Below are 24,853 nucleotides of genomic sequence, written 5' to 3' on the forward strand. Positions count from 1 at the left end.
CACCAGCAGCCCTGCGGAGCCCTCGTGATGAAGTCAGCACAGCACACGGGGGGCGTTGTGTCTGCCGGGCACGGGCTGGCGGCTTGGCGGAGGGACTATGTTTAACAGCCACTAGCGTAGTACTCCAGTATTCTCCACTCCTCTGTAGAATACCTGCCAGTAACGACAACATGTGATCAAATAATTCCCTTTCAGCATCAGAACTTTCCATCAGAAACACGTCTACCTGCCCCTGCCGTTGGTATCTCAGAAGCCCTCCAGAACATTCGGCGTGTCCAACTTGCTCTGGTTTTCTGGCACTAAGAAAGCTCAGGTTAAAGTCAGAGACTCAGCGCTGAACACCCACATTCCAGAACTCTGCCCGTGTAGAGCCTCTGATGATGTCACAGCCCTCACTGTGGCTCCACAGCTGTCCCACTCTTGTGTGCAGGTGGGCCGGTCACTCCTGAAGTCCTGGGCAAGGAAGACATCACTGAGACGCAGCTTCCTCCTTCCCAGAGCTCAGGCTGGAAGCTCCTGGCCCTGGGCAGCCAATTCTCATCTAACACCCAAACTCTCCAGCCTCACCTTAATTCTTCCAGCTCTGTGGATTAGACAGAGGTATTGTATTCATGATCAGGTTCTTCTCACAGAAACACAAACCCTTTTCTCTACAACTTCACTCCTGGTGCCGGCCTCACCTTTCCTCCAGCAGCCGCCTTTCAATGACAGCAGCAGCAGGGCAGTGCTGAGGACGGCCACCCTTTTGAGCACTCACCACCTGCCAGGAGCAGTGCAAAGGGCAGGCTAGAAGGACCTCTGACATCATTCCCATCTTGCAGATGTATTAGTCCGTTTTCACACTGCTAATAAAGACATACCCAAAACTGGGAACAAAAAGAGGTTTAATTGGACTCACAGTTCCACATAGCTGGGAGGTCTCAGAATCACGGTACAAGGTGAAAGGCGCTTCTTACATGGCGACGGCAAGAGAAAAGTGAGGAAGCTGCAAACTGGAAACCCCTAATAAACCCATCAAGTCTAGTGAGACTTATTCACTGTCACGAGAATAGCACAGGAAAGACGGCCCCCCGATCCAATTACCTCTCCCTGGGTCCCTCCCACAACATGTGCGGATTCTGGGAGATACAATTCAAGTGGAGATTTGGGTGGTGACAAACTGTATCAGCAGATATTGAAACTGAGGCCCAGAGAGGTCAAATGATGTTCCTGGATTACAAGCTAGCAAATGCAGGAGGCAGACCCCAAAGCTCGCTCTCCATGCCACATTGTAGCCTGCCTGCATAATCAGGTGCCTCACTGTGCTGTAGTCAAGCCCTCGAGCCCCCGAATGCTCCACCAGCGTCTCCCTCCCCAGGCCCAGCCCCAGCCCAGAGGCCCACACCCCTCCTGAAATATGGCTTCCCTCTGAGCCCGCAGAAGAAGTGAGGAGGGCAGGAAGCTGAGCCCTGAGCCCGCAGGAAGCTTCTCTCTGAGCCCGCAGAAGAAGTGAGGAGGGCAGCCTCTACCGTAATTGGATCTTCCTCCTGGCAGCTCTCGTTGATGAGAAAGGGCCATGTGGTACTCACAGGCACTGAGGAACCACGTGCTCAAACACTGCCTCCAGGCCCCAACCCAGCCGCTTCCACTGCAGCACCCTGAGCTCAGTGGCTGTGCCGCCTGCAAGCGCTCCTTGGGCCTCAGCAAAACGTCCTAGAACACAGCCAGGTGCCGTGGGACTAGAGCTGCAGCTTGAGAAGCTGCCAGTCCCAAAAAACTCCTGAAAAACACTCTAATTGGGGTTTTGTCAATACTATAAACTAGTGGAACCCTTTCTAAAAACAAAAAACAAAACAACTTTAGTGGGCCCCACATAACTAAGTACATGGACATGCACTGGCAGTCACAGACACATACACACACTCTGCCCTGCTTGGTTTCTTGGCATCAGCAGTTTCTTTAAAGAGGGCTGCTCTGCTACGTAGAGCATTACAGTTAGATGTGTGGGCAGCAATCAAATTCCCTTCTGCCTGTTCTGGTCTAGAGAGCCATTCCTGAACTTTACCATGGTGTTCAAAGGCGACACCCACCGCTGCAGGCTTTTCAGCCCGAGAGTGCCAAGGTTAGAACTGCAATTTTGGTGCATCATTCTGGCAGGTGCTGCAGCAGAACGTAGGGCTTCCTGCAGAGGGGAGATGGGTGGACACGCCGTGGCATCCCTGAGAAGGTGAAGGAGGTGCCACGCAAGGCTGCTGTCACCGGGAAGCAAAGAGGATGGATAGAGGCTGCGCCACGTCCCGGACAGCGAGTCTGCTGGGAGACCTGGATGAGCTGGGGCTCAGGCAGAGAGGCATGGGGAGTGCTGTAAGAACAGGATCTGGAGCTCAACGCTGGGTTTTCAGCGCAGCCCCTCCTCTGACTGGCTGCATAGGAGGGTGAGCCCATTGACCTGTCCAGACCTGGACCCCTTTATTTCTAATATAGGGAAGCAACTGTACTTATCTCAGGGTGGTGATTCTTAGTGCAGAAGAGCTTGGAGCACCCCAGTGCCTGGCCCACCCCACATCAAGGGAGTCAGAATGCAGGGGTGAGCCCAGGTCTTTGGGACTTCGAAAGCTCCTCAGGGGAATCCCACCTTGGCCAGTGAAACACTAAGGGGGTAAAAACTAATGTGTGCTAGCTGCCTGTGCTAAGTGCCGGCAGATGTTCTCTGCGGCCGCTGCAGTGAGCAAGCACCCAGCCGCTGTCACCTCTCTGAAGCACTGTGCTGTAGACGGAGGTAGGTGTGCTCGCTAGAGTATGGGACCCTTGCGGGCCCTCTGTCTGAGACGCATCTAACATGCCAACCTGGATGGGTGCATGGGCAGGCACTGGGCATCCCTGACCTGGGAGACACTGGGGTGAACATGGGGCCAAGGGGGCCCAAAGGGCGCACCAGGGCTGGCTCCCAAAGTCCCCTCACCCCTGTGAGGCTGGTTCCTGGACTTGCACTGGCAGAATCTACAGGACTTGGCAGCTGGTGCTCTGCACTGGATGAGGGACAGCCAGGTCAGAGGGAACCCCAAGTGCTGGGCCGGCATGACGACGAAACGGCTGGACCATTCACAGGACACAGTCAGTGCGTGGGCAGCTGGGATGGAGGGAGGGTCAGTGGCTTGGGTCTCCCGAGCTGTGGGCTGCTGAGCGGCAGGGCCTCCTGTGCCACTACTCCTGTCACTATGGCTCACAGTCATTACTGGGGACTTTCTGTGAAAGATGTAATCGGAGAAAAAATGGCGTCGTCTGTTTAAAAGAAAAGCAGCGTTTCCTAATTCCTTCTACTCGCAAGTGTGGACTGAGAGGCAAAGCTCCTGCCTGGGGACTGGACTCCCATCCTGTCCACCCCAAGTGCTTCAACCCCGGGTCCAGGTCCGGCCTTGTGTTTCCAATTTCTGACTGACTCTCAGTAGAGCTCTCTCTCTCTCTGTATTTTATTTATTTTATTTCTTTATGTTTTGAGACAGGGTATCACTCTGTCATCCAGGTTGGAGTGCAATGGCCACAATCTCGGCTTACTGCAGCCTTAACTTCCCAAGCTCAAGTGATCCTCCCTCCTCACCTGCCCAAGTAGCTGGGCTAATTTTTTTTTTTTTTTGGTAGCAATAGGGTCTCAATGTGTTGCCCAGGCTGGTCTCAAACTCCTGGGTTTATGTGGCCCTCCCACCTTGGCCTCCCAAAGTGCTGGGATTCCAGGTGTGAACCACCATGGTTGGTAGAGCCTTCTTTTCACTACTGGTGTAAAACAAGTCTGGATTACTTTTATAATGTTAAACAAGCAGGGAACAGGGAGAACACTACGTATTGCTTCCAGTGGAAAATTATGTCTTCCTTGAAGGAAATGCTAAGAGCTTTTAAAGGAGATTTTAGTTAAGGGTTGAAAGGTTTTCCCTCACTATTTCTAAAGGAAATGTTTAGTAGAGTTTCTGTCCTGACATTGCTTATTAACGCCTCGACTCTCACACGCACTTGCATGCACACACACTCCGATACTGAAACACACTCCTATCAGATTTTTGAAGTCTGCTCCATACTAAAATCCTCATTCCTTTTGATCCACTGTCGTCCACAGAGCTTTCACTTTTACATGCATATAGGCTGGGCGCAGTGGCTGACGCCTGTAATCCCAGCACTTTGGGAGGCTGAGGCGGATGGATCACAAGGTCAGGAGTTCAAGACCACCCTGGCCAACGTGGTGAAACCTCGTCTCTACTAAAAATACAAAAAAATTAGCCGGGGGGGTGGTGGCAGGTGCCTGCAATCCCAGCTACTCAGGAGGCTGAGGCAGAGAATTGCTTGAACCCAGGAGGCAGAGGTTGCAGTGAGCCGAGATGGCGCCACTGCACTCCAGCCTGGGTGACAAAGCAAGACTCTATCTCAAAAAAAAAGACATGCATATACTAACCATAACCATCAGCTTCCTTGAAGGCTGCAGCCAGCCCGCCGGGGAAGTGGCCATCCTGCCCTGGTGCCTCAGCCTTCAGCTAACTTTCTGGAGCTGCAGTTTCTAGCTGTAGGTTCATCACGAGAAAGCATTTTCCTCTTCCTGACAGTGGAGAGAACTGGGATGCAGTGAAATGGATTGATCTGAGGTGATCAGCATGGTGACGCCACCATCCAGGAAGGGCGGTTACTTTCACTCTGACCTGCACTGTGAGCGGTCGAATTCCACCCTCCCCAGATTCATGTGTTCAAATCCTAACCCTAGATACCTCAGACTGTGCCCTGATTTGAAGACAGTTTTTACAGAGGTAATAAGGGTTAAATGAGGTGACTAAGGTGGGCCCTGATCCAACAGGACTGGTGTCCTTAAAGAAGAGATCAGAGCACAGACATACACAGAGGGACGACCACCTGCAAGCCCAGGACAGAGGCCTCAAGTAAACCAACCCTGTCGGCACCTTGATCTCAGACTTCCAGACTCCAGAACTGTGAGAAAATACATTTCTGCGGTTTAAGCTGCCCAATCCGTGGCACTTTGTTATGGCAGCCCAAGCCAACTATGAGGTACGCATCTAAAACATGACCCGGGCGAGGCGGAGAGGGGCCCCACCCATGTTTTCACCGTCCCTGCCTGTGGATTTCAGCCAGGACACCCCCCAGGGCTGGAAGCTGAGACTTCGTTTGGTGTCTGCATTCATGGACTCCTGCAGACTAAAACCTCAAGCAAGCAGAGATGACCCCAAATTGCTGGGTGCGTCCCCAGGACACAGAGCCATCACAGGGTGGTCCCTTCCTCCTCACCCAGACACACAGTCTACCTTTCTTTCTGGTTCCTCAGGGGACTTCCATGCTGGGGTGGAGAGGTGAGTTCCCGAGTGCCGGACCCAGCAGGAACAGCTGGCACTCCTGGCTGGAGTGATTTGGGGTCACGGAGCCATGTGTTCTCTGGGGACTGGAACCCCAGCCTGACTGTCACAGCTCAGGGACACGTCTTGCCCTGTGCACCAAGCTGCCACCACCGCAGGCCTGTGTCCTTATTGGATGAGAGGCAGATCCCCTAATGTGACCTACAGGAACCAGGGACTTAAGAATTCCCTTCCCCCAACACGTGCAGGCCAGCGAGTGCGGGTGGGCAGCCAAACACCGCATTTACAGCACACATTTTCAACACCTTCCAGCCCATCAGATCGACCTACGCGTGCCAGTGCCTGGGATGTCAGAAATGCCCCATGCCACATGTCTGGAGCATCCACCACCAATACTAACAGCAGGAGTTCAATTCGGAGGTGCAGAACTATTCTCGGCCACCTGTGATTCCTTCCCAACTGGACCACAGCTGTGATGGGCCCAGCCCAGCCCAGTCAGCCTGCGCGGCGACAGCAGTGGTGCTGCTGCTCTGCGGAGATGGCCCTGAGGGGCTTCACAGCCAGGCCCTGTGCCCCAGCTGTTGGCCGCGAACCTGGCCCACCACTCACTTGGGCCCCGGCCGGCCAAGGGGCTGACTCCCTCTGAGTCTCAGTGGCTCCTTTGCTAAATGGGAGTAATAACAGCACCTTCTCAGAGCTGCCAAGGGAACTAAATGAACAAGGGCCTGGCACACTCGAGTGCACAGTGAGTAGCAGCTGGCACTGTTACCCAGCCAGGAGAAGGGAGTAGTAGGGGTCATCACTCTCACCAGAGGGTTGCAAAGGAAAATAATAAATCTCAGGACCCTCAAACTTAGGCCCAGAGGTGGAGTCAGGCAACACACTGTTCCAGATGAACGGCTGTCACTGGTATTACGCATCATCCAACGCCCCAGGGATAGGAAAGAGGCATCTCTGCAGGGCTGCCCTGCAGGGCAAACCCGCCTGACAGCAATACCTCAAGCCTGCCCTGAAGGTGACTGCATGGCAGATGTGCCTGTGTGTATGTGCTGAGCTAGGACATCTGGGCGTGGCCAACCCAGAGATTTGTTCCTTGTCTGTGATAAACATCTGAGCCCCCGCCTGTCCTGTGGAACTCAGGCCGCACAGGGGGTTGAGGCCCTGAATTTCGGGTTAAATGAAGGCTTCCAGGTGGAGGTCGCTCAGGCGAGGGTGTCAAGTGAAAATGCTGTAGAAAGTGCATACTGTTGATAAGCGGTAGTGGTTTTCCTGTTCAGCCCGCCACCACCAGACTCTCTCCCCTCCGTGTAAGCCCCTAATCAAACCCCGTGTCACACTTCCTGGCTCTGGGTCTCTCCTTCCGCCTCTTGGACCTGTGCCTTCCCCACTGAGGTTAACAGGGGTGCAGCACAACATGCCCCACAAGATCACACATGAGGACACTGTTTGCTGGCCACCCATAAACAAACACGTGCCAGTCATAACATGAAGAGCCCGGCACGGCAGCTCACGCCGGTAATCTCCGCGCTTTGAGAGGCCAACACAGGAGGACTGCTTGAGCCCAGGAGTTCAAGACAAACTGAATAACATAGTGAGACCTTCCTATCTCTATAAAAAAATAAAAAGAGAAAACCTTAGGTCTGCGATCTCGGTCTGGCTTCTAAAACTAAAGTCTGTTGGATTCCACATTAGTAATGTCCACTACAAGCTTATATTCCCAGGTATAGAACAAAGACAAGGCTCCTTCTTCCACCCACCCAGAGATGTCTGCATAATTGATTCTGTCCTTTTTCTCTTCACACATTCACTTTGTCTGACGGAAAAATGTGGATTTACTGAACACCAACTGAAGTCTCGAAGGAAAGTGACCATTCCCTGGCTGCCTGCCTGCCCCTCTTCCTGCGTGCCTCCTCCTGCTTTAAGGAAATGTATGAATACCACACCTCTTGAAAACCCCCCTATTTTTCTTTGACACAGAGTCTTACTCTGTCACACAGGCTGGAGTGCAGTGGCATGATCTCGGCTCACTGCAACCACCTCTGCCTCCGGGATTTAAGCGATTCTCCTGCCACAGCCTCCCAAGGAGCTGGAATTACAGGCGCCCACCACCATGCCCGGCTAATTTTTGTATTTTAGTACAGACCGGGTTTCACCATGTTGGCCAGGCTGGTCTCGAATTCCTGATCTCAGGTGATCCACCTGCCTCGGCCTCCCAAAGTGCCGGGATGACAGGCGTGAGCCACCATGCCTGGCCTAAAAATCTCTTCAGAAAGCAGCCACAGGTGTCTGTAGTTCCTATTTTACCGGGACACATCCTAAAGCTGGCTTAACAAACCTCAACTGATTGATACTTCTGCCTCAGTCACTCATTTCAGTCGTCAGGGGCTACTGGCTTTCTGAACACTGACTCAGAGCCACCCCAATTCCAGGTTCTGGGCTGGGGCTGAATCTCTGGTCCACAGGCGACTTGCAGAAAAGGTAGGGGTCTCTCCTCCCAAAGTCCCCCACCCACCCACCCACCAGGCCCTGACGGCTCTGATGCTTGCAGCAGTCAAAATCCCCGAGAGCGGTTCCGTGGCCCGCGCAGGCTCACTGGGCCGAGGTGGAGCTGTCAGCCTCAGAGTCTGTCCTCGCAGAATTTCCTGCCTGGTGGTCAAGGCTCCAGAATGCTTGATAAAGGCCGGATGAGCAAACCAGCTATTTGAAGTTTTGTCCAAAACAAACCTAGATCCATAATGCTTTGAAGTTGGCCTTCTTTACCACACCAATGAAAGGGCTTGTTTCTCGCCAAGGGCTGGTGCCAGTGCAGCAAAGGTCAGTTGTGACAGGTGAGTGGAACGACCCTGAAGCTCTGGCCCAATTCCTGACCTACGAATCCGCCGGCATGCACCCAACCCCCCACTCTCCAGAACACCAGGGAAGCAGCTCACCACCAGCAACGACACCCACATTTCTTGTCCTTTTACAGTGTTGGGGGGTGGGGAACGTAAGACATTCTGACAGACAAACTACTGAAGAGGGCTTGGTAAAAACTGACAAACTAAAGAAGTTTGCCTTACGCCTGATCTCAGCTGGTTTAAAAGTCTCACTGGGGTTCATGAAGTCATTTCCTTGGCACACGGATTATTCATGAGCAATGGTGAAGAAGCCTTGAATTAACTTCAACATTAAACGCAAGTGAGATGTCAGGAAGCCCAGTTGCATCCACATCCCAGGAAGTAACAGTGTTTTCTGAAGTCGAGTTCTTGCTTTCTTTAAAGGTCGATTCCCTTTTAAGTTCTGGTTTACGTGACAAATGAAACTGCAAATGTGCCCGTGAGTCTCAGCTGCTGTGGACGGGTGAAACTCCGAGGAAGCCCTAACACCACAGTGAGAGCCAAGACACAGCCTTCCACTGCAGGAGCACACGCAAGCCGAAAGCGCGGCACAGGCTGAACGAGCGAGGCCGGCTCTCACCATTTCACAAAATGAGGGTAACGCGCCGGTCTGCGGAGGCCAGGGGGTGCCGACGGGTCTGGCGTTGTGCTCTGTGGACACAAGGCCGTTCCCCCTTGTTGTAAGCCGTGCTCACAAAACAAGCAGCAGGGAAATGACACACAGCACGGGGCCTCCACCAAGGGAAGAAGGTTCCAGAGTCCAGTCCGCAGAGGTGGATCGCGCGGGCACCCCTCACCTAATGCATGGCTCACAGCAGGTCCTCAGTAGCGAGACTGGAAACTCCAGGTTCCCCCGGGGAGCACGCTCTTCAGAGCAGCCCACTTCTACAACACTGTATCTCAGCCCGGGAGGGAACATGTACCCTCTCCTACATTTAGAGATCATAGAAAGTGACAACCTAATAAAGCAAAATCACTCCATTTTGCTTTCTTCTTCGCACACTCTTGCACTTACTTGCACACTCACTTGCAAGAATGTTTGCACTCACACCTGTCTGCATACACACTCAAACACACACACCTAAACATCCCCACACACACACACACACACTCACACTCACACTCATTCAGAAGGAGACGCTTACTGTTAACTAAGTCAGTCTCACATTGTCAGCTCTTCCTACTGGTGAGGAAATCCCTGCTCCAGAAACACACACACACAGAGAAAGTTTCAAACCCTTTGCAATTGCTGATGCAATTAAACTGCATTTAGGAAAATTGGAAATTTTATTAAATTTCCCCCCCTTTTTTTTAAACAGTGAAAATATAGTCAAATAGAAAAAAGGCATTTCACATTATATGCTACCTTGAACAGAATTAAAACATCTTACTGCTTTGGTTGTCTTTTTACTTCTGGAATAAGAAATCATTTCCAGTCACACAAAACTTTTTAAGTTTCCACACAATATAATCTTTTTGGATAAATATTTCAGACTAGTCAAATTATTATCAACTTTATGGCATTAATGTATTCATTTAGATCAGAGGTAAGGGCACGGTGGCTCACGCTGGTAATGCCAGCACTTTGGGAGGCCGAGATGGGTGGATCACTTGAGGTCCGGAGTTCGAGACCAGCCTGACCAAGATGGAGAAACCCCATCTCTACTAAAAATACAAAATTAGCTGGGAGTGGTGCCTGTAGTCTCAGCCACTTGGAAGGCTGAGGCAGGAGAATCACTTGAACCTGGGAGGCAGAGAGGTTGCAGAGAGCCAAGATCGCACTATTGCACTCCAGTCTGGGAAACAAGAGCAAAACTCCGTCTCAAAAAAAAAAAAAAAAAAGATCAGAGTGCCGGTGCTGTACTCTGTACACAGTGATTGAATAGACTATAAATTAAAGGCAAAGAATCCATTGTGAAGTCACCAGAATTAAAAACAAAAATCTTAGGACCAAACTTATATTGCCATGAAATAAACACAGTTAATATGAGAAAACACGGTATGTCTCAAGTAATCATATTACCTACCAAACTGAATTTCTTTGAATATCCGCACTTGCTGGAATTAAAAATTTAATCTAAATAAAGTTATTGTATTGTCAAAGTCATTCATTTCTGTCTTTTCTTGTTACCAGATTTAATGTCCTTCAAGAAAATTATGAGATTGTTAAATTTAAAAACAAAAATGTCTCAGTACCATTTATGAGCTTGTTGACTATCCTTCAATACATAAGAGAAAAACATGTAAGCCTCTTCGTAAAGGCTTAAAATGGATCGATCTAACTCACATACCCAGGTAGCCGTCTTTGTTTTCCACTTCGATGACAGATTATCCTGCCTCCTTCAATTCCATGGCCAATGTAGCTAAATTTCCTTAAAGACTAACAACTTGAAAAGCTCAGGGAAAAGAGACTTGGGTACGAAAACTACCTTGCGAATTGTACTTTTTCACTTCTAGTTTTCCTGTGATAAAGACAATTTTGGAAGCCTGTGTAGGTAGCAGTTTTTTAAAAAAAATATTTTGTCTTCTACATATTTGGACTTTTAGAGTCATTTTCTAAGCTTCCGAATTCTGTCAAGTAACTTGGGGCAGGACTGACTCTCCTCCGTAAAGAAGACTGTGCCGAGTCACACCGGGCCCCCAGAGGCTGGTCACAGGGTATTCACAAAGTAGAGGGGAAGCTCTGTCTCCGCCTTGGCATCATGCAGACCTGACTGTGAAGGTACGTGTTTAATAGTTTGTCCAGCCTAGGAAGTTTCCAGACTCCTTTCATCTTTCTTCCTTATTTGGAACATACACCAGTATGCACAGACACACGTGCACACATGTGCGCAGGCCTGGGAAGAATCAGCAGCAGATCTTCCTGCAAGCCTGACAATGACTGCTCCCCACAGCGCTGCACAGAGCACATGGGTGTGGCTGGGACTGTGGGCACTAATCCAAACAGGTCCACCCAAGAGACAAACTTAGAAACTATTTTCTCAGTAAATTAACCCACACGGAAGTCACCTCTGGGACGGCTCTTCCCGACTGACGTGTCCTCTGGGTCTGGACTCTCCAGCTGTTCTCAAGCAGGCTGGCCCTGTCCCCGCCTCACCCCGGCTGAAATTCTAACACTCATCTGACATTTCATATCCCTGTTTCTGCTTTCTCGTCTACAGTGAGTACTGAAGACTTCAACCGTCTGTCTAACTTTTCACCCAGATCATGTAAGCGCCATGAGAGGAAAGATGCTCCCCAGTTTTGATCAATGCCCCCCTCAGAATGGGGTTAGAAACATAATAAATGCTCAATACATATCTGCTGAATGAATTAAAACTTACAAAAATGAGTCTTTGAAAACACTGAGTTTTATACAAAATTATCAGTCTAGGGACCTCCGAGTTCTGCAGAAATGACAGATGTTACAGATGAACTAGAAACTGCTACCCACAGGACGTCTGAATGTATGCACCTTCGTGGCAGGGCTGCAGGGCTGTACGCATGTGCAGGTGACAGACAGCAGACACCCCACGCAAAGCGGAGGCACCCGCTCCGAATCCACCCTGATGGACGGGGTGGGGGAGGGGAGGCACCTTGGGAGAATCTCCTGACTTCACTTTTTCTGTTTCTCATCCATAAAATGGTGTGATAATCATTATCTCACAAGATTTATACTTAAAACTCTGTAAAAGTGTGTTTAGAAATGTCTGCTCTACTACAGTTGTGGGAGATACAGCAGGCCTGGCACGCAGGAGGTTGAACAAATGTGAGTCGTTGCCTGAGAGTGTGATGCTCCACACAGGGCCTCTCTCAATTCTTGGATAACATCCATTCAACTCCAACCTTTACATCAAATCTTTACGTCTGAAGATCTCTGTTTCTTTTTCCAGAGGTGAAATAGTTGGGTGATTTACGGTCCTCGAGCATCAGCCCGGTGTCCAGGCCTTGTCTTCAGATTCTGGGGTCTGGGTGGGCCATGCCCACTGCCTTCTGGCTTTTGTTGTAGACCCTCAACACTGTGCACTTTTTCCAATGCTCTTCATTAAATACAACCCTATTCCACCTCTGGGAACCTTCTGACCGACATCATTCCCTGTAGCGCCTGGCACCCGAGACCTCTCCATCCTGGCCCTCAGAGCTAGTTTCAAGCTCCTCTTTCTGGAACCTCCCTTGACCTCTCAGATGGCCCCAAACCCCTAACAAAAGCCCCCTGGACTGCTCCGTACTGGGCATCGCTGGTGAATAGGCCTGAGTCCCCCAGGTATGGGTCCCGTGGCTGGTCTTCAGGTGGGGTGTGCGTGTGTGGAATGGTGTATACGCCATTCCGCACTGCCCACCCCCTCCAAGTTTCTCCAGGGCTTGGCCTGCTCCACACTTTCCCCACCTCTCAGTCTGTGGTACCCAGGCCATGTTCCTGCAGACAACAAGGGCCCTCTGGAACCCAGGCTGCTGCTCCATGCACCCGCTCAACGGTGGGGCCCCACGACGCTGCTGTCTAGAGAGCTGCCACCAGTCTTCATCCGCTGCAGCGAGGGCCCGGCTCCAGCAGTGGCGGGGGACCAACAGCCCCTGGCATCTAGCAAGTTCCTATGCTTGGCACCTCCCTGGCAATGGCCTCCCCGGCCCTCAAGGGAAGGCTTCCAGCAGGTTCCACCAGTGAAGCCCGTAAGTACCTTTTCTGCCATGTCCCAATTTGAGGCTGTGGCCGCTGCCATGGGTCAGGGGTTGGGAGGGCGCTATGAGTAGGAGAACACGTCTGTCTCAGAGCCAGGGGCAGAGGCTGTCCCTTCATCAGCTATTCCCCATATACATACATATTCGAGACAGAGACAGGGGCTCTGTCCCCCAGGCTGGAGTGCAGTGGCGTGATCACAGCTCACCGCAACCTCCAACTTCTGGTTCAAATCGTCCTTCCCACTCAGTCTCTTAAGTAGCTAGGACCACAGCTGCACACCACAGTATCTGGCTATTTTGTTTCTGTTTTTTTTTTTGAGATGGGGTTTCCCTGTGTTGCCCAGGCTGGTCCGGAATTCCTGGGCTCACACAATCCTCCTGTCTCAGCCTCCCAAAGTGCTCGGCTTATGGGTGTGAGCCACTGTTCCTGACTCCTATATTCTTCAGAGTCCTCTTTACTTCTTATTTATTTATTTATTTTTTAAAGATAACAGCTTTATTGAGATATAATTCACTTATCACTACTTCTTACAACTCAATCCTCAACTAAGAATTCTTCACATTAGACTTTCCCTGATTGAATCATGTGCGGTTTCTGTCTCCTGACTGGACCCTGCTGGATACAGCAAGTTCCTGCATTAATGCCACTTCTAATTTAAGTGATTTGCAAAAGGGCTCCCACTTCCAACTGACCATTCATTAAACTGGTAAAATATTATATTGTATTTCACATAAGCCTGTATACAGATTATTACCAGCTCTTAACCTGTCCGAGACAAGCTAACTCGATATTATAAAAAAACTAATTGAAACACAGAGTACTTAAATGTTCTTGGCATTTGTGGTGTGTCAGTTGCTGGGGTTTAAAAGTTAGAGACTTGCTTCCTTTGTTTTCAGTGGGGTGGTTCACAGATTTCAGAATGTAATGCATAAATGGGAATTTGGATACCAAAAAAAAATGTCTTTGGACCTTTAGGGAAAGAGAAAAAACACCACCCAAAAACCAGAAAGTGGGGGGAAAAAAGGTAATTGGGACCAGAATGTGCATGCAGGTAAAGAATTTTGGTGCTAATAATGCAATTTTTTAAAAACCTTCAGAATTGTTTAGGCTGTTAATTTGGCCATTTTGACCAGACCATGGCTCAAAGCTACTTCCTCAGCATTCCCGGGGCCCTGAGGAGGGTGACGGGCCTGCAGCCATCCTCAAGTTTTAAACATTCAACTTGTAAGCAGCTCATTTCTAAAAAGCAGCACTGAGCTACGAAGTGCTGCAGTTATTGTTTGGGAAAAAAGTGGGTGGGGGAGGATTGTAGATATGACTGGGTTCAGAAGTTGAAGATCAGAAGATAGGAAATGGGCAAGTTCTTTTTTTTTTTTTTTTTTTTTTGAGATGGAGTCTCACTCTGTCACCCAGGCTGGAGTGCAGTGGTGCGATCTCAGCTCCCTCCGCCTCCCGGGTTCAAGCGATTCTCCTGCCTCAGCCTCCCGAGTAGCTGGGACTACAGGCGCCCGCCACCATGCCCAGCTAATTTTTTGTAGTTTTTAGTAGAGACGGGGTTTCACCATGTTAGCCAGGATGGTCTCGATCTCCTGACCTCGTGATCCACCCGTCTCGGCCTCCCAAAGTGCTAGGATTACAGGCTTGAGCCACCGCACCCAGCCTTTTTTTTTTTTTTTTAGTGATGGGGTCTCACAAGTCTCGCTATGTTGTCCAAGCTTGCCTTGAACTCCTGCCTGAGGCAATCCTGCTGCCTCGACCTCCCAAAGTGCTAAAATTACGGGTGTGAGCCACCACGCCCAACCCTGTATTTATATTTAATTTTACCAATGAGTTTTATACCTTAAAATGTTTTTCTTTTCTGTTTTTTTCTTTTTGCACTTTAGTGTTTTTTTCTTTCAGATCTAATAACTCAATATTTAGTATTTCTTAAGACAGGTGGTGGTGGTGAATTCTCTCTGCTTTCATTTGCCTGGGAAAAACGTATTTGAAGGATAACTTTGCTGAATACGATACTTTTGGATGGCAGTTGTGTTTTTCAGCACTTCAAAAATGTCATTCTACTGCTTCCCCCTGGCCTGTATGGTGTCTACTGAGAACTGCCAGACACATTGGATGCCTTTATATGTTATTTGCTGATTTTCTCTTGCTGCTTTTAGGATTCTGTTTGTCCTTGACCTTTGAGAGTCTGATTATTATATGTCTTGAGCTGGTCTTATTTGGGTCAAATCCGTTTGGTGTTCTCTAACCTTCCTATACCTGGGTATTTATATCTTTCTCAAGTTTTGGAAAGGTTTTTTTTTTTTTGTCTTTCTCTCTCTCTCTCTTTTTTTTTGGTTTTTGAATAAGCTAGTCTATCCCTTGCACTTGCTCAACTCCCTGTTGAACGTCAATAATTCTTAAATTTTCTCTTTTTATTTTTTCTCCCTCTGTGAAAGAGTGCAGTGGTACAGTCACAACTCACTGCAGCCTCGACCTCCTAGGCTCAAACAATCCTCCTATCTCAGCGTCCTGAGTAATTGGGACAACAGGCACATGCCACCATGCCTGGCTAATTTTTTGTATTTTTTCTGGAGACAGGGTTTTGCCATGTTGCCCAGACTGGTTTTGAACTCCTGAGCTCAAGCAATCCACCCATCTTGGCCTTCCAAAGTACGGGGATTACAGGCATGAGCCACTGCGCCCAGTAGAGTCTTTTTTTTTTTTTTTTTTTTGGAGAGGGAGTCTTGCTCTGTCGCCCAGGCTAGAGTGCAGGCGCCCGCCACCATGCCCAGCTAATTTTTGTATTTTTACTAGAGATGGGGTTTCACCACGTTGGCCAGGATGGTCTTGAACTCCTGACCTCAAGTGATCCACCCACCTCAGCCTCCCAAAGTGCTGGGATTACAGGTGTGAGCCACTGCGCCCAGTAGAGGAAGTTATTCTCGAGAGTTGATCGAGGAGATCTATCTGTGGCGTTCCCCTACCCGCCACGCCAAGCAGGCATGCCCCACCCTCCAGTGCTTCAATTCTGCTGTATTTTCCACCTTGTGTGAAGTTTCACCAGTTAGATACTCATCTGCATTTGTTTAAGTGGCTCTCACCCTCTGTGCACACGGGTTGCTCCTTTCAGAGGTGACGCCTGAGCTGTCAGCCCTCTGCCTGCCCCTAACTCTAGCTTGGACCTCGGGAACCGAGGGCGGTGCTGTCCCTGGCTGATGTCAGCGTGAGTTCACATCCCTGCAGAGGAGACGGGGCAGGTCTAGGGGAGAAGCTGAGAGTGAGGCCAGCTCACACCCACGACTTACTGAAGACGGGGGGGGGGGGCGGCGGGGAGCACGAGGGCCTGGGGCAAGGGGGTGGCAGTGGATGGGGCCCTCACTTATCACCAAACCCTGGAGCACAGTCGTGGAGAAGCCGGTGCTGCCGGGCTGTGCCTCGAGGGCCCCTAACTCTTTCACCAGCTCTCCTGATCTCAATGACATCACTCCATTAACAACAAAAAATACTATTTTAAATTTTTATGTCTGCATTGCCTTATTCCAAAAAGATTTGAGGCAGTTCACAAAAATACACTTGGTATAAAAGAAGGTTAAAAAAAAGTAGCTGAGGAAATCACGGCGGAAATCAGCACGGTGGAACACTCAGGCAGATGCTTGTGCAGCAGTGACACCTGCCGCAGGCGGGCTGGGCGGGCGAGGCGCGGGGTACCTGGTCTGCTGCAAGTGTGTCAGGCGTCTCCCCCTGTGACGGTGGCCGGGGGCATCTAGAGCGGAGGCAGGGAGGCTAGAGCCCCCCACAATCCTGCCCAGCCGATCGCTCACCCCCCCACTCCCTACAGTGCCCTCGCTGAGGTCCACAGAGGGCAGAGCCCACTGCCCCAGGGAAGACTGATGGTCTGGTGCTGAGGCCGATGCGGGAGGGCACTGCCTGACAGAGGAGGAAACCCCTAGCGGCGTCCTCCCTGTGAACCAGAGGCCGGCTTCCCCACCCTGAGGCAGGCCGACTCAGACCTGCTCTCTAGGCCAGAGCAGGGCTGGGAGGAGGGGGCTCGGGAGGAGAAGGCTCGGGCCAGGCCCATTTCCTTTTAGGGTCTTCCTGCTCTCTAAGGGCTCCTGCCCTGTCAGTTCACCTGGCATTAGCGCCTCGCACCCCAGCACAGACCTGGTGAGTATGGCCCTTTCTCCCCGGGGCAGGGACAGAGGTTGGGCAGCCCCATGGAGTCGGTGTGTGAGTGCAGCTGTCAGATCTGTTTCCCTCCAGCCTCTCACCCCTCACCCTGCTGCACGGTGGCCGGGGCACACCAGAGGCAGGATTCAGCTACGAAGACCTGGCGCTGAACCCAAACACCCTTGAGGAGAAAACGTTCCTGAGCATCCTGGTGGGAACAGGCCGTGACTCCTGCTGTGTTGCCATTTAGTGAACCGGTGAAACTGCTAGGTACATGTTGACCATCAGCTGGTCACAAATGGTCCTTGTAACTTTACAGGAACAAATAACATTCTGAGAAACTTAGACATGCACAAGGGAAATCAGAGTCAGAAAAACTGAATCCTGCTTCCCACAGTCACAGGCAGGTCATGGGCTCAGGGAGGTCAGGGGTCCTCTCGGACCCTCAGACTTGTCTACTAGGAGAAACAACCTGGTCTGACAGAGAGGAAAATGCAGGTGCTCTGAGCCCCGGAAGGCTGTCACGGGGACACTGTGTGGCTGTGATGCCTGCGAGGCCCTGGAAACAGGGGTCACTTACAAGCTCCGAGAAGCCGCGGACCACCTGCCGCCGCTTCAGGTTGGTCTCTCCATCCAGGTTGGCAGTCTCGATGTGGCACAGCCCGTCGGGGTCACTGGAGGACAGCAGCAGAATGTCCGCAGGGAAGATTTCGTTGCAGCGAAGACGCACAAAGTCTCCCACGTGGATTTCTTTCCAGAATCGGTTCACGTACTTTTTTTCTTCCCTGGAAAACAGACTTTGATTAATGAAACTCAGGAGACATCGGTCATGGCTGGATCTGGGTGATGGCCACATGGGGCTCATGTGGCAATTCTTTCTACTTTTGCATAGGCTGAAAATTTTCATAATAAACAGGTGTTTTAAAAAGAATAATATTTGGCCGGGTGTGGTGACTCACGCCTGTAATTCCAGCACTTTGAGAGACCGAAGTGGGCAGATCATGAGATCAGAAGTTTGAGACCAGCCTGACCAACATGGCAAAACTCCGTCTCTACTAAAAATACAAAAATTAGCCGAGTGTGGTGGTGCGTGCCTGTGATCCCAGCTACTCAGGAGGCTGAGGCAGGAGAATCACTTGAAGCTGGGAGGCGGAGGTTGCGGTGAGCTGAAATCATGCCACAGAACTCCAGCCTAGGCGACAGAGTGATATTCCGTCTCAAAAAAAACAAAAAAGAAAAAATAGAAAGAATATTCATACCACTGAAGCCCACTCAAAGTAGAAGAGTATCCATAAAGGCCACATATTGTATGACTCCATTTACATGAAATATACAGAACAAGCAAATGCATAAAGACAGAAAGTGGATTTGCAGCTGCCATGGGCTGGGGGACAAGGGAGTATGAGTCACAGCTTAATGGCAAGAGGCTTCTTTCTAGGAAGATATAAATATTCTGGAATTAGTGACAGCTGCACACCACTGAATACACTTGAATTTTTCACTCTTAAATGATTAAAATGACCACTCCTACTTCTACATTGAGAAGAGCCGAATGCAGTGACTCCACCAGGCATAGCAAGCCAATGTTCACGGCAGCATCACTCAGAATTGCTAGGAGGCGGGATAATCCACGTATCCATGAACAGGTGAATGACAAACAAAATGGAGTATTATCCAGTCATAAAGAGAAATGCTATAATACTGAAGACACTACGCCAAGTGAAATGAGCCAGTCACAAAAGGACAACTCTTGTCGGTTCTGCTTAATACCAGGTGCCCGGAGTGGGCAAATTCAGAGACAGAAAGTGGATTAGGGGCCACCAGTGGATGAGAGAGGCACAACAGGGAGTTAGCGTTTTATGGACACAGAGTTGCTGTTTGGGGTGATGGAAAAGTTTTGGAAATACATCGTAGTGATGACTGTAGCACACTGTAAGTATCACTAATGTCACTGAATTGTACACTTAAAAATAGTTAAAACGGCATTTTATGTGCATTTTACAATTTAAAAAATGTAAAATGGTTAAAATGTTAAATATTATATTTTGCGTGTTTCATCATAATAAAAAAACATAATTAAAACACGTGAAGTCATGGGAAACGGGACTTAAACTGTAGCAGGTAAGGGAGACACTTGGCAGTTGGAAGGCCCCTCACCTCCCAGGGACACATTCCAAGCCACCTGCTTAGAACAATGCCCAATACAGTCAGCCTGCAGAACCCACGAGTCACTATCAACAGATATTTAGATTAAAACATAATTTTTAGATTTCTTCTTTAATTTTTTTTCCTGGAATAACAGGCTAACTAATGCCACAAAGGTCATTCATTAAGAGTTCCTTGAAGGCAGTTTTTGGCCATCTTTAAATAAGTGGAGGGACATAAATTTATCTGAACAAGGTATGTTACAACAGGAAATCTCATCAAGAAATCCTCTGGGTTGCTGGGTGCCATGGTTCATACCTGTAATCCCAGCACTTTGGGAAGCCAAGGTAGGAGGATTGCTTGAGGCTGGGAGTTTTAGACCAGCCTAGACAACATAGTGAGACCCCATCTCTGCAAAAGAAAAAAATTTAAAAATTAGCTGGGCATTGTGTCATAAGCCTGTAGTCCCAGCTACCTGAGAGGCTGAGGCAGGAGCCTCACTTAAGCCCAGGAGATCAAGGCTGCAGTGAGCCGTGATGGCACCACTGCACTCCAGCCTGGGCGACAGAGTGAGGCCCTATCTCAAAAACAAACAAACAAACAAACAAACAAACCTACCCTCTGGATGATACTGTAAAAGAGTAAAAAGCACTAAAACGCATTTCATGTTAACCATAACCATCTCACTAATCCTCCCACCTTACACCCTCCATAAAACTCTACTCTCCAGGAATTCCAAAACAGCCAGGAGTTGGATCTGGAGGTGGATGGTGTTGGCCACATCTGTCAGCTGCCTGAGCACTGGATGAGAAGTTTGGGGAGTCTGCAGAGCTAGGAAGCCACACACCAATTTTCTCACTTCTATTTTATTCCTCTGTGTGGATTTGAGGGACCCCCTGGCAAAGTTCAAGAGGCTCCTAGGAAGCCATCGGCTGCCCTAGAGGCTGAGGGGAGAAGAATCCCCTTTCATTTTAAATCTCTATGTTCTTACATCCTCTAATTCAAGATCCACCAGATCAGTTATGTACAAAGCAGAGCTCGGGGGCGCTACAGTGGGAACCAAGATACTAGATGATGCGGTTCTGTCCTCAAAAACAAACGCAAGGCAAGCGGTCGCCACCAGAGAGCGCCCTTTGGGGGCTGTGGAGTCAAGCTCCTGAAAGTGGTCCCAAAGTTGTTCTTCCTGGGCTCACGCAAGCATTCCTCAGAGCTGCTTCTCCCGCGCGGCAAGCTCGGTCACCTGCAGGCCATGGGGTCCCAGCATGGTCTGTCCAGGGAACCATGGGGTCCTCTGGCCATGCAGAGGCTCCTTCCTCAGGCCCCAGCCCGAGGTCTGAGAGGAGGCATGGCAGTGACCCCCAACCCCGGGCCGTCCAGCTTGTGACGGCCAATCTGACCCCGTTCGAGCACAGACAGGAAACTCTGATGACTGAGACACTGGCATGTCTAGCCATGTGCCTACTTCCTTTTCCAAAGGTCAAGCCTTGACTTCATGTCATTACAAGTTTTTTCGTCCTTCCTTCTCACAGGCACCTGCTGGGCTCCTACAGAGGACACGAAGCCATTTGAAAGGGCCTGTCCCTTTGGAAGGACGTTACCTGACGCTCAGTCCCAGTTCGCTCACAGAGGAGGAAGGCAGCCTGTGTCGGAGCCTCGGTGGGGCGGGCTTTGTGGCGATGGGGTCCCCAGGAGGCCGGGCAGTCCTGGGCCTCACCCTGGGCGGAGGAGGAGGGACACCGCAAGGCACTGTCTCTGTTCAGTTTATGTTAACTACATTCCATGTATAACCCTCGTCCAAAATAAAGTCGGTTTCCATCTGCTTTGTAATCATAAAACAATAGCTTGCCTGCCCCATCCAGGAGGCTTTTAAAACAGAAACTTCAGGGGAGGCATCTGGGCTCTGAAGGAGATTTCCCCCAAGGACCCTCCACACATGGAGAGACCGGGGTGCCATGTGGAGACCTCAGGTCACTGTCCTGGTTTGCGGGGGCAGGGGAGAGGGTTCCTCATGGGCTGCAGAAAGGACGCTGGCTTCTAAGAAAAGGCCCTGTGCAGGTGGAGTGGCTCACGCCTGTCATCCCAGCACTTTGGGAGGCCAAGGCAGGTGGATCACAAGGTCAGGAGATCAAGACCAGACTGACCAACATGATGAAACCCCGTCTCACCAAAAATACAAAAATTAGCCGCGTGTGGTGACGCGTGCCTGTAATCTTAGCTATTCAGGAGGCTGAGGCAGGAGAATCGCTTGAATCCGGGAGGTGGAGTGGAGGCTGCAGTGAGCCAAGATTGTGCCAGTGTACTCCAGCCTGGGTGACAGAGCGAGACTCCAGCTCAAAAACAAAAAAAAAGACCCTGCAGTTCACAGAAATCCCTACCAGGGACAGACCCTGGAAGACTCAGATTCGGGAATCCCTTATGAAGGCACAGCGGGACAGGTCCCTCATTACTGCAGCAGACCAAAAAGGCAAGAGATGCCTCGGGCGCCCAAACCCTGCAACCACTCCAGCTGGAGCACCCGGCAGTGGCGCACCCGGCAAGGAGCCTGGGCCTGCATCGACCCTGCCATGTCATCATTGGCTGCATTTCCCTGATTTTTAATCTTCTTATGATACAGATATATATATATAGATATGTGTTTATATATATAACTATATCATAGATATATATCTCATGATATAGGCAGATACAGGTGTGTGTTTGTATTTACGTATGTGTAGCCCTCCTTTCCATGGGGGTATATCTTATTTTTTTTCCAGCCTTTCCTAATGTTCCCTGAACTGTGTCTCCCTAGAGACTATTTGGAGAGAGGGGCTCTAAAGAGGATTCAAGTTAGAATGAGGCATAAGGCTAGGCCCAAATGCAAAGTGGCTTTCCTTATAAGAGAAAGAGGCAGCAGAGGCGTGCACACACAGCTGTGAGGACAGGGAGAACACGGTGAGGGGAGCGGCCTCAGGAGGACCCATCCTGTCCACACCTCGGTGTCTGACTTCCGGGTTCCAGAACCGTGAGGTGACACGTTCCTGCTGTTGAAGTCACCCCATCTGTGGTCCATTGCTACAGCAGCCCGAACTGATGAATACACTTAATAACGTCCATTCTTGTGACTGGCTGGAAGGAGCAGCTCACAGCCTGTAGTGACAGAAACTGAGGGGCAGGCAGAAGCAGTGGGTGGCAGGAGGGGCATCTCACCCTGCAATTTATCCCCACGTGCAGGTTCTACACACCCCCAAGACAGAAATCAACCCCACTGGCACAACACTGTAACACCAGCCGCTCAACACGCCCTTCTTGGGGCTTTTATCAGCACAGACCTCTAGAGACAGGAAGAACAGCTGGCTGGGGAAGTCTGCCTGTGCTACTGAAGAGGACATCGGGGAGCGGGTGTCCGGGTCTCCGGCCCCGGTGGCTGGAATGGGGGCACCACCCACCTTGCCCAGGGGCAGGGTCTGCTTGGAGAAGGGACAGAGTCCAACGGTGACCAACTTTGAGTTCAAGAAGCTGGTGGGGCTGTGCGGGGCGGGCTCTCAGGAGGTGTCTCCAGCTTTGAGGACAGGCACATGGAGACAGAAATATTTGGGGGTCTTAAGCACAGACGTGACAGCGGCCCCCACTGTGGATGCTGTCACTGAGAGCACCAGGGAGAAGTGTGGGGAGATGGAGAGCTGAGTGAGGGCTGAGGACAGGCCACACAGGCAAGGTTGTGCCCAGGCAGGGAAGCCGGTGGAGTGGCCGGGGGCAGAGAGGCGTCACGCCGGCACACGGCATCGGGGTGGGCCAGGGCTGACCACATGGGGGAAACGGGGGCACAGGGTTCCTGGGTGCTGCCACCCCCGCCGGCAGCCACAGGTCTGCCTCCACACCTCGGCCTTCACCTCCCACGGCCGAGTGAACATGGCTGGAAGGACATCCCGAATGTGTGCCTGTCATCACCGCAGTTTTACTCCATTTTTGGAGACAGTAACTTCCAGTGGCACATCCATGTAGATAGACGGTCCTCTTGTTCATCACTCAAGCACATTTCATGCCCAGCTGTAGCGAGACCATGTAGTCTTCTGAAAGACAGAACTGTTCTTCAGAAGTGGACCTCCCCTACAAAGGCCATGGATGACTAAGAGCTTGGGACAGGTCTTTAGGCCACACCAGCAGGAGCTCTAGATGCTAAATTCCTCTCAGCACTGACACATCATTATCATCTTAATAGTAATAACAACATTAACAAATCGGCGAAGCTGTGCTCGGTATGCACAGAACATGTCACAGTCTCTACCTCAGTGAGCCCTCCCGCGATCCTGACAGTACGGTCCCACTTACAGACATGGAAACCAAACATGCAGAGACTGACCTCCCCAAAGTCACGCACACCTAGAGTCTGGAAGCCTTAGAGAGATTTGGTTTTGAAAGCACATCTGATCCGGTAGCCTAAAGGAGGAATATCTCATGAAGACTGTAAAATGCTAAGCAAAAAATTCTTCCATTTCTCCCTTTTAAATTATGCAGTGCAGAGACTATCTAATGTGGTCTGAGATAAAATATCACTACGTTTGAGAAAAGGTGGAGGCCAGGCACGGTGGCTCACATCTGTAATCCCAGCACTTTGGGAGGCTGAGGTGGGAGGATCATTTGAGTTCAAGAGTTCAAGGAGTTCAAGACCAACCTGTGCAACACGGTGAGATCCCAACTCTCCAAAATATACAAGAATGAGCTGGGTGTGTTGGCACACCTTGGTCCGAGCTACTCAGGAAGCTGAGGTGGGAGAATAGACTAGAGCCTGGGAAAGTTGAGGTGGTAGTAAACCCTGATCGTGCCACTGTACGCCAGCCTGGACGACACGGCAGGACTCCTTCTCAAAAACAAAAACAAAAGGTGGGAGGAAAGGCAGACAGTTCCAGATGTGTGCCAGTGTTTGACACAGACACGGAGTAACACAGCTCAGTCCATTTGCCAAAACCACTGTCAATGTGCCAGCAACTGGAGGGGGCTTGTCCAAGATCAGGAGTCACCAAACTGTGGTTTTTTTTTGCTACACACTGGGAAGTGCCCCCTACACCGGCCTGCGTAGATGAGGGGTGAGCTCCTCCCTCACTGGGACCACCTGCAGTGGGGACCATCTGAGCTGTGGCCACGGAAGGACACTGCCCTCCCCCGGGCTCACCTTGGGGACTTCCCTCTAGGCTAAACAAGCCTCTGAGAGAGTTCCCGCTAGGGCAGGAGAGGTGTTTATTCTCCTGGCTTCAGGCTGCTTTGGTGGCTCCCAACGTGGGCAGGGCACACTTGACAACTGAGGGGCCCCAGTTGGGCCACCTGACAGGTTTCTTCTGCACAAAGCCGCCATACCCTTCCTCACAAAATCCCTCCCGCAGGAAACGTGTAGGAGCAGCACTAAACAGCTGTTTTTGGAGTGATCAATAATGAACAAGGATGCTTCACATCTGGCCACGACTTTCATTTAGGGTCACAAAACCACGGTGCACACACAGTCTCAAGTGCGTTGATGACTCACCCCCAGCAAGACAGGGCGCCGGCCCAGAAGCCTGGACTCTGAGTGCCCGGGTTCCTGATCTGCAAAACGGGGGTCTACAGTATCGCTACAGTCTCCCCCAGCAGACACTGACCCATTTCCCGGTAGCCCTCTGCTCCTGTCCCACCCGCTTCATGCTCTTCCGGCTGTCACCGGACTGTCAACAGTCACTGCTCAATTAAGTGAG

General features: G+C 50.6%; 1 protein-coding gene across 1 annotated transcript in view; it reads right to left on the bottom strand.

Annotated features, from left to right (window-relative positions):
- The window catches only part of ATP10A (ATPase, class V, type 10A), a gene marked incomplete at its 5' end in the record, with an annotated part of 182,273 nt that overhangs the window by 80,543 nt on the left and 76,877 nt on the right, over positions 1-24,853 (bottom strand). The window contains one exon of the mRNA XM_011942871.1: positions 17,584-17,788. Coding sequence (XP_011798261.1) covers positions 17,584-17,788 — 205 coding nt within the window. The remainder of the gene's footprint in view (positions 1-17,583; positions 17,789-24,853) is intronic.

Source organism: Colobus angolensis, unplaced genomic scaffold (assembly GCF_000951035.1).
Source record: "Colobus angolensis palliatus isolate OR3802 unplaced genomic scaffold, Cang.pa_1.0 Scaffold211, whole genome shotgun sequence".
Taxonomy (NCBI): domain Eukaryota; kingdom Metazoa; phylum Chordata; class Mammalia; order Primates; family Cercopithecidae; genus Colobus; species Colobus angolensis.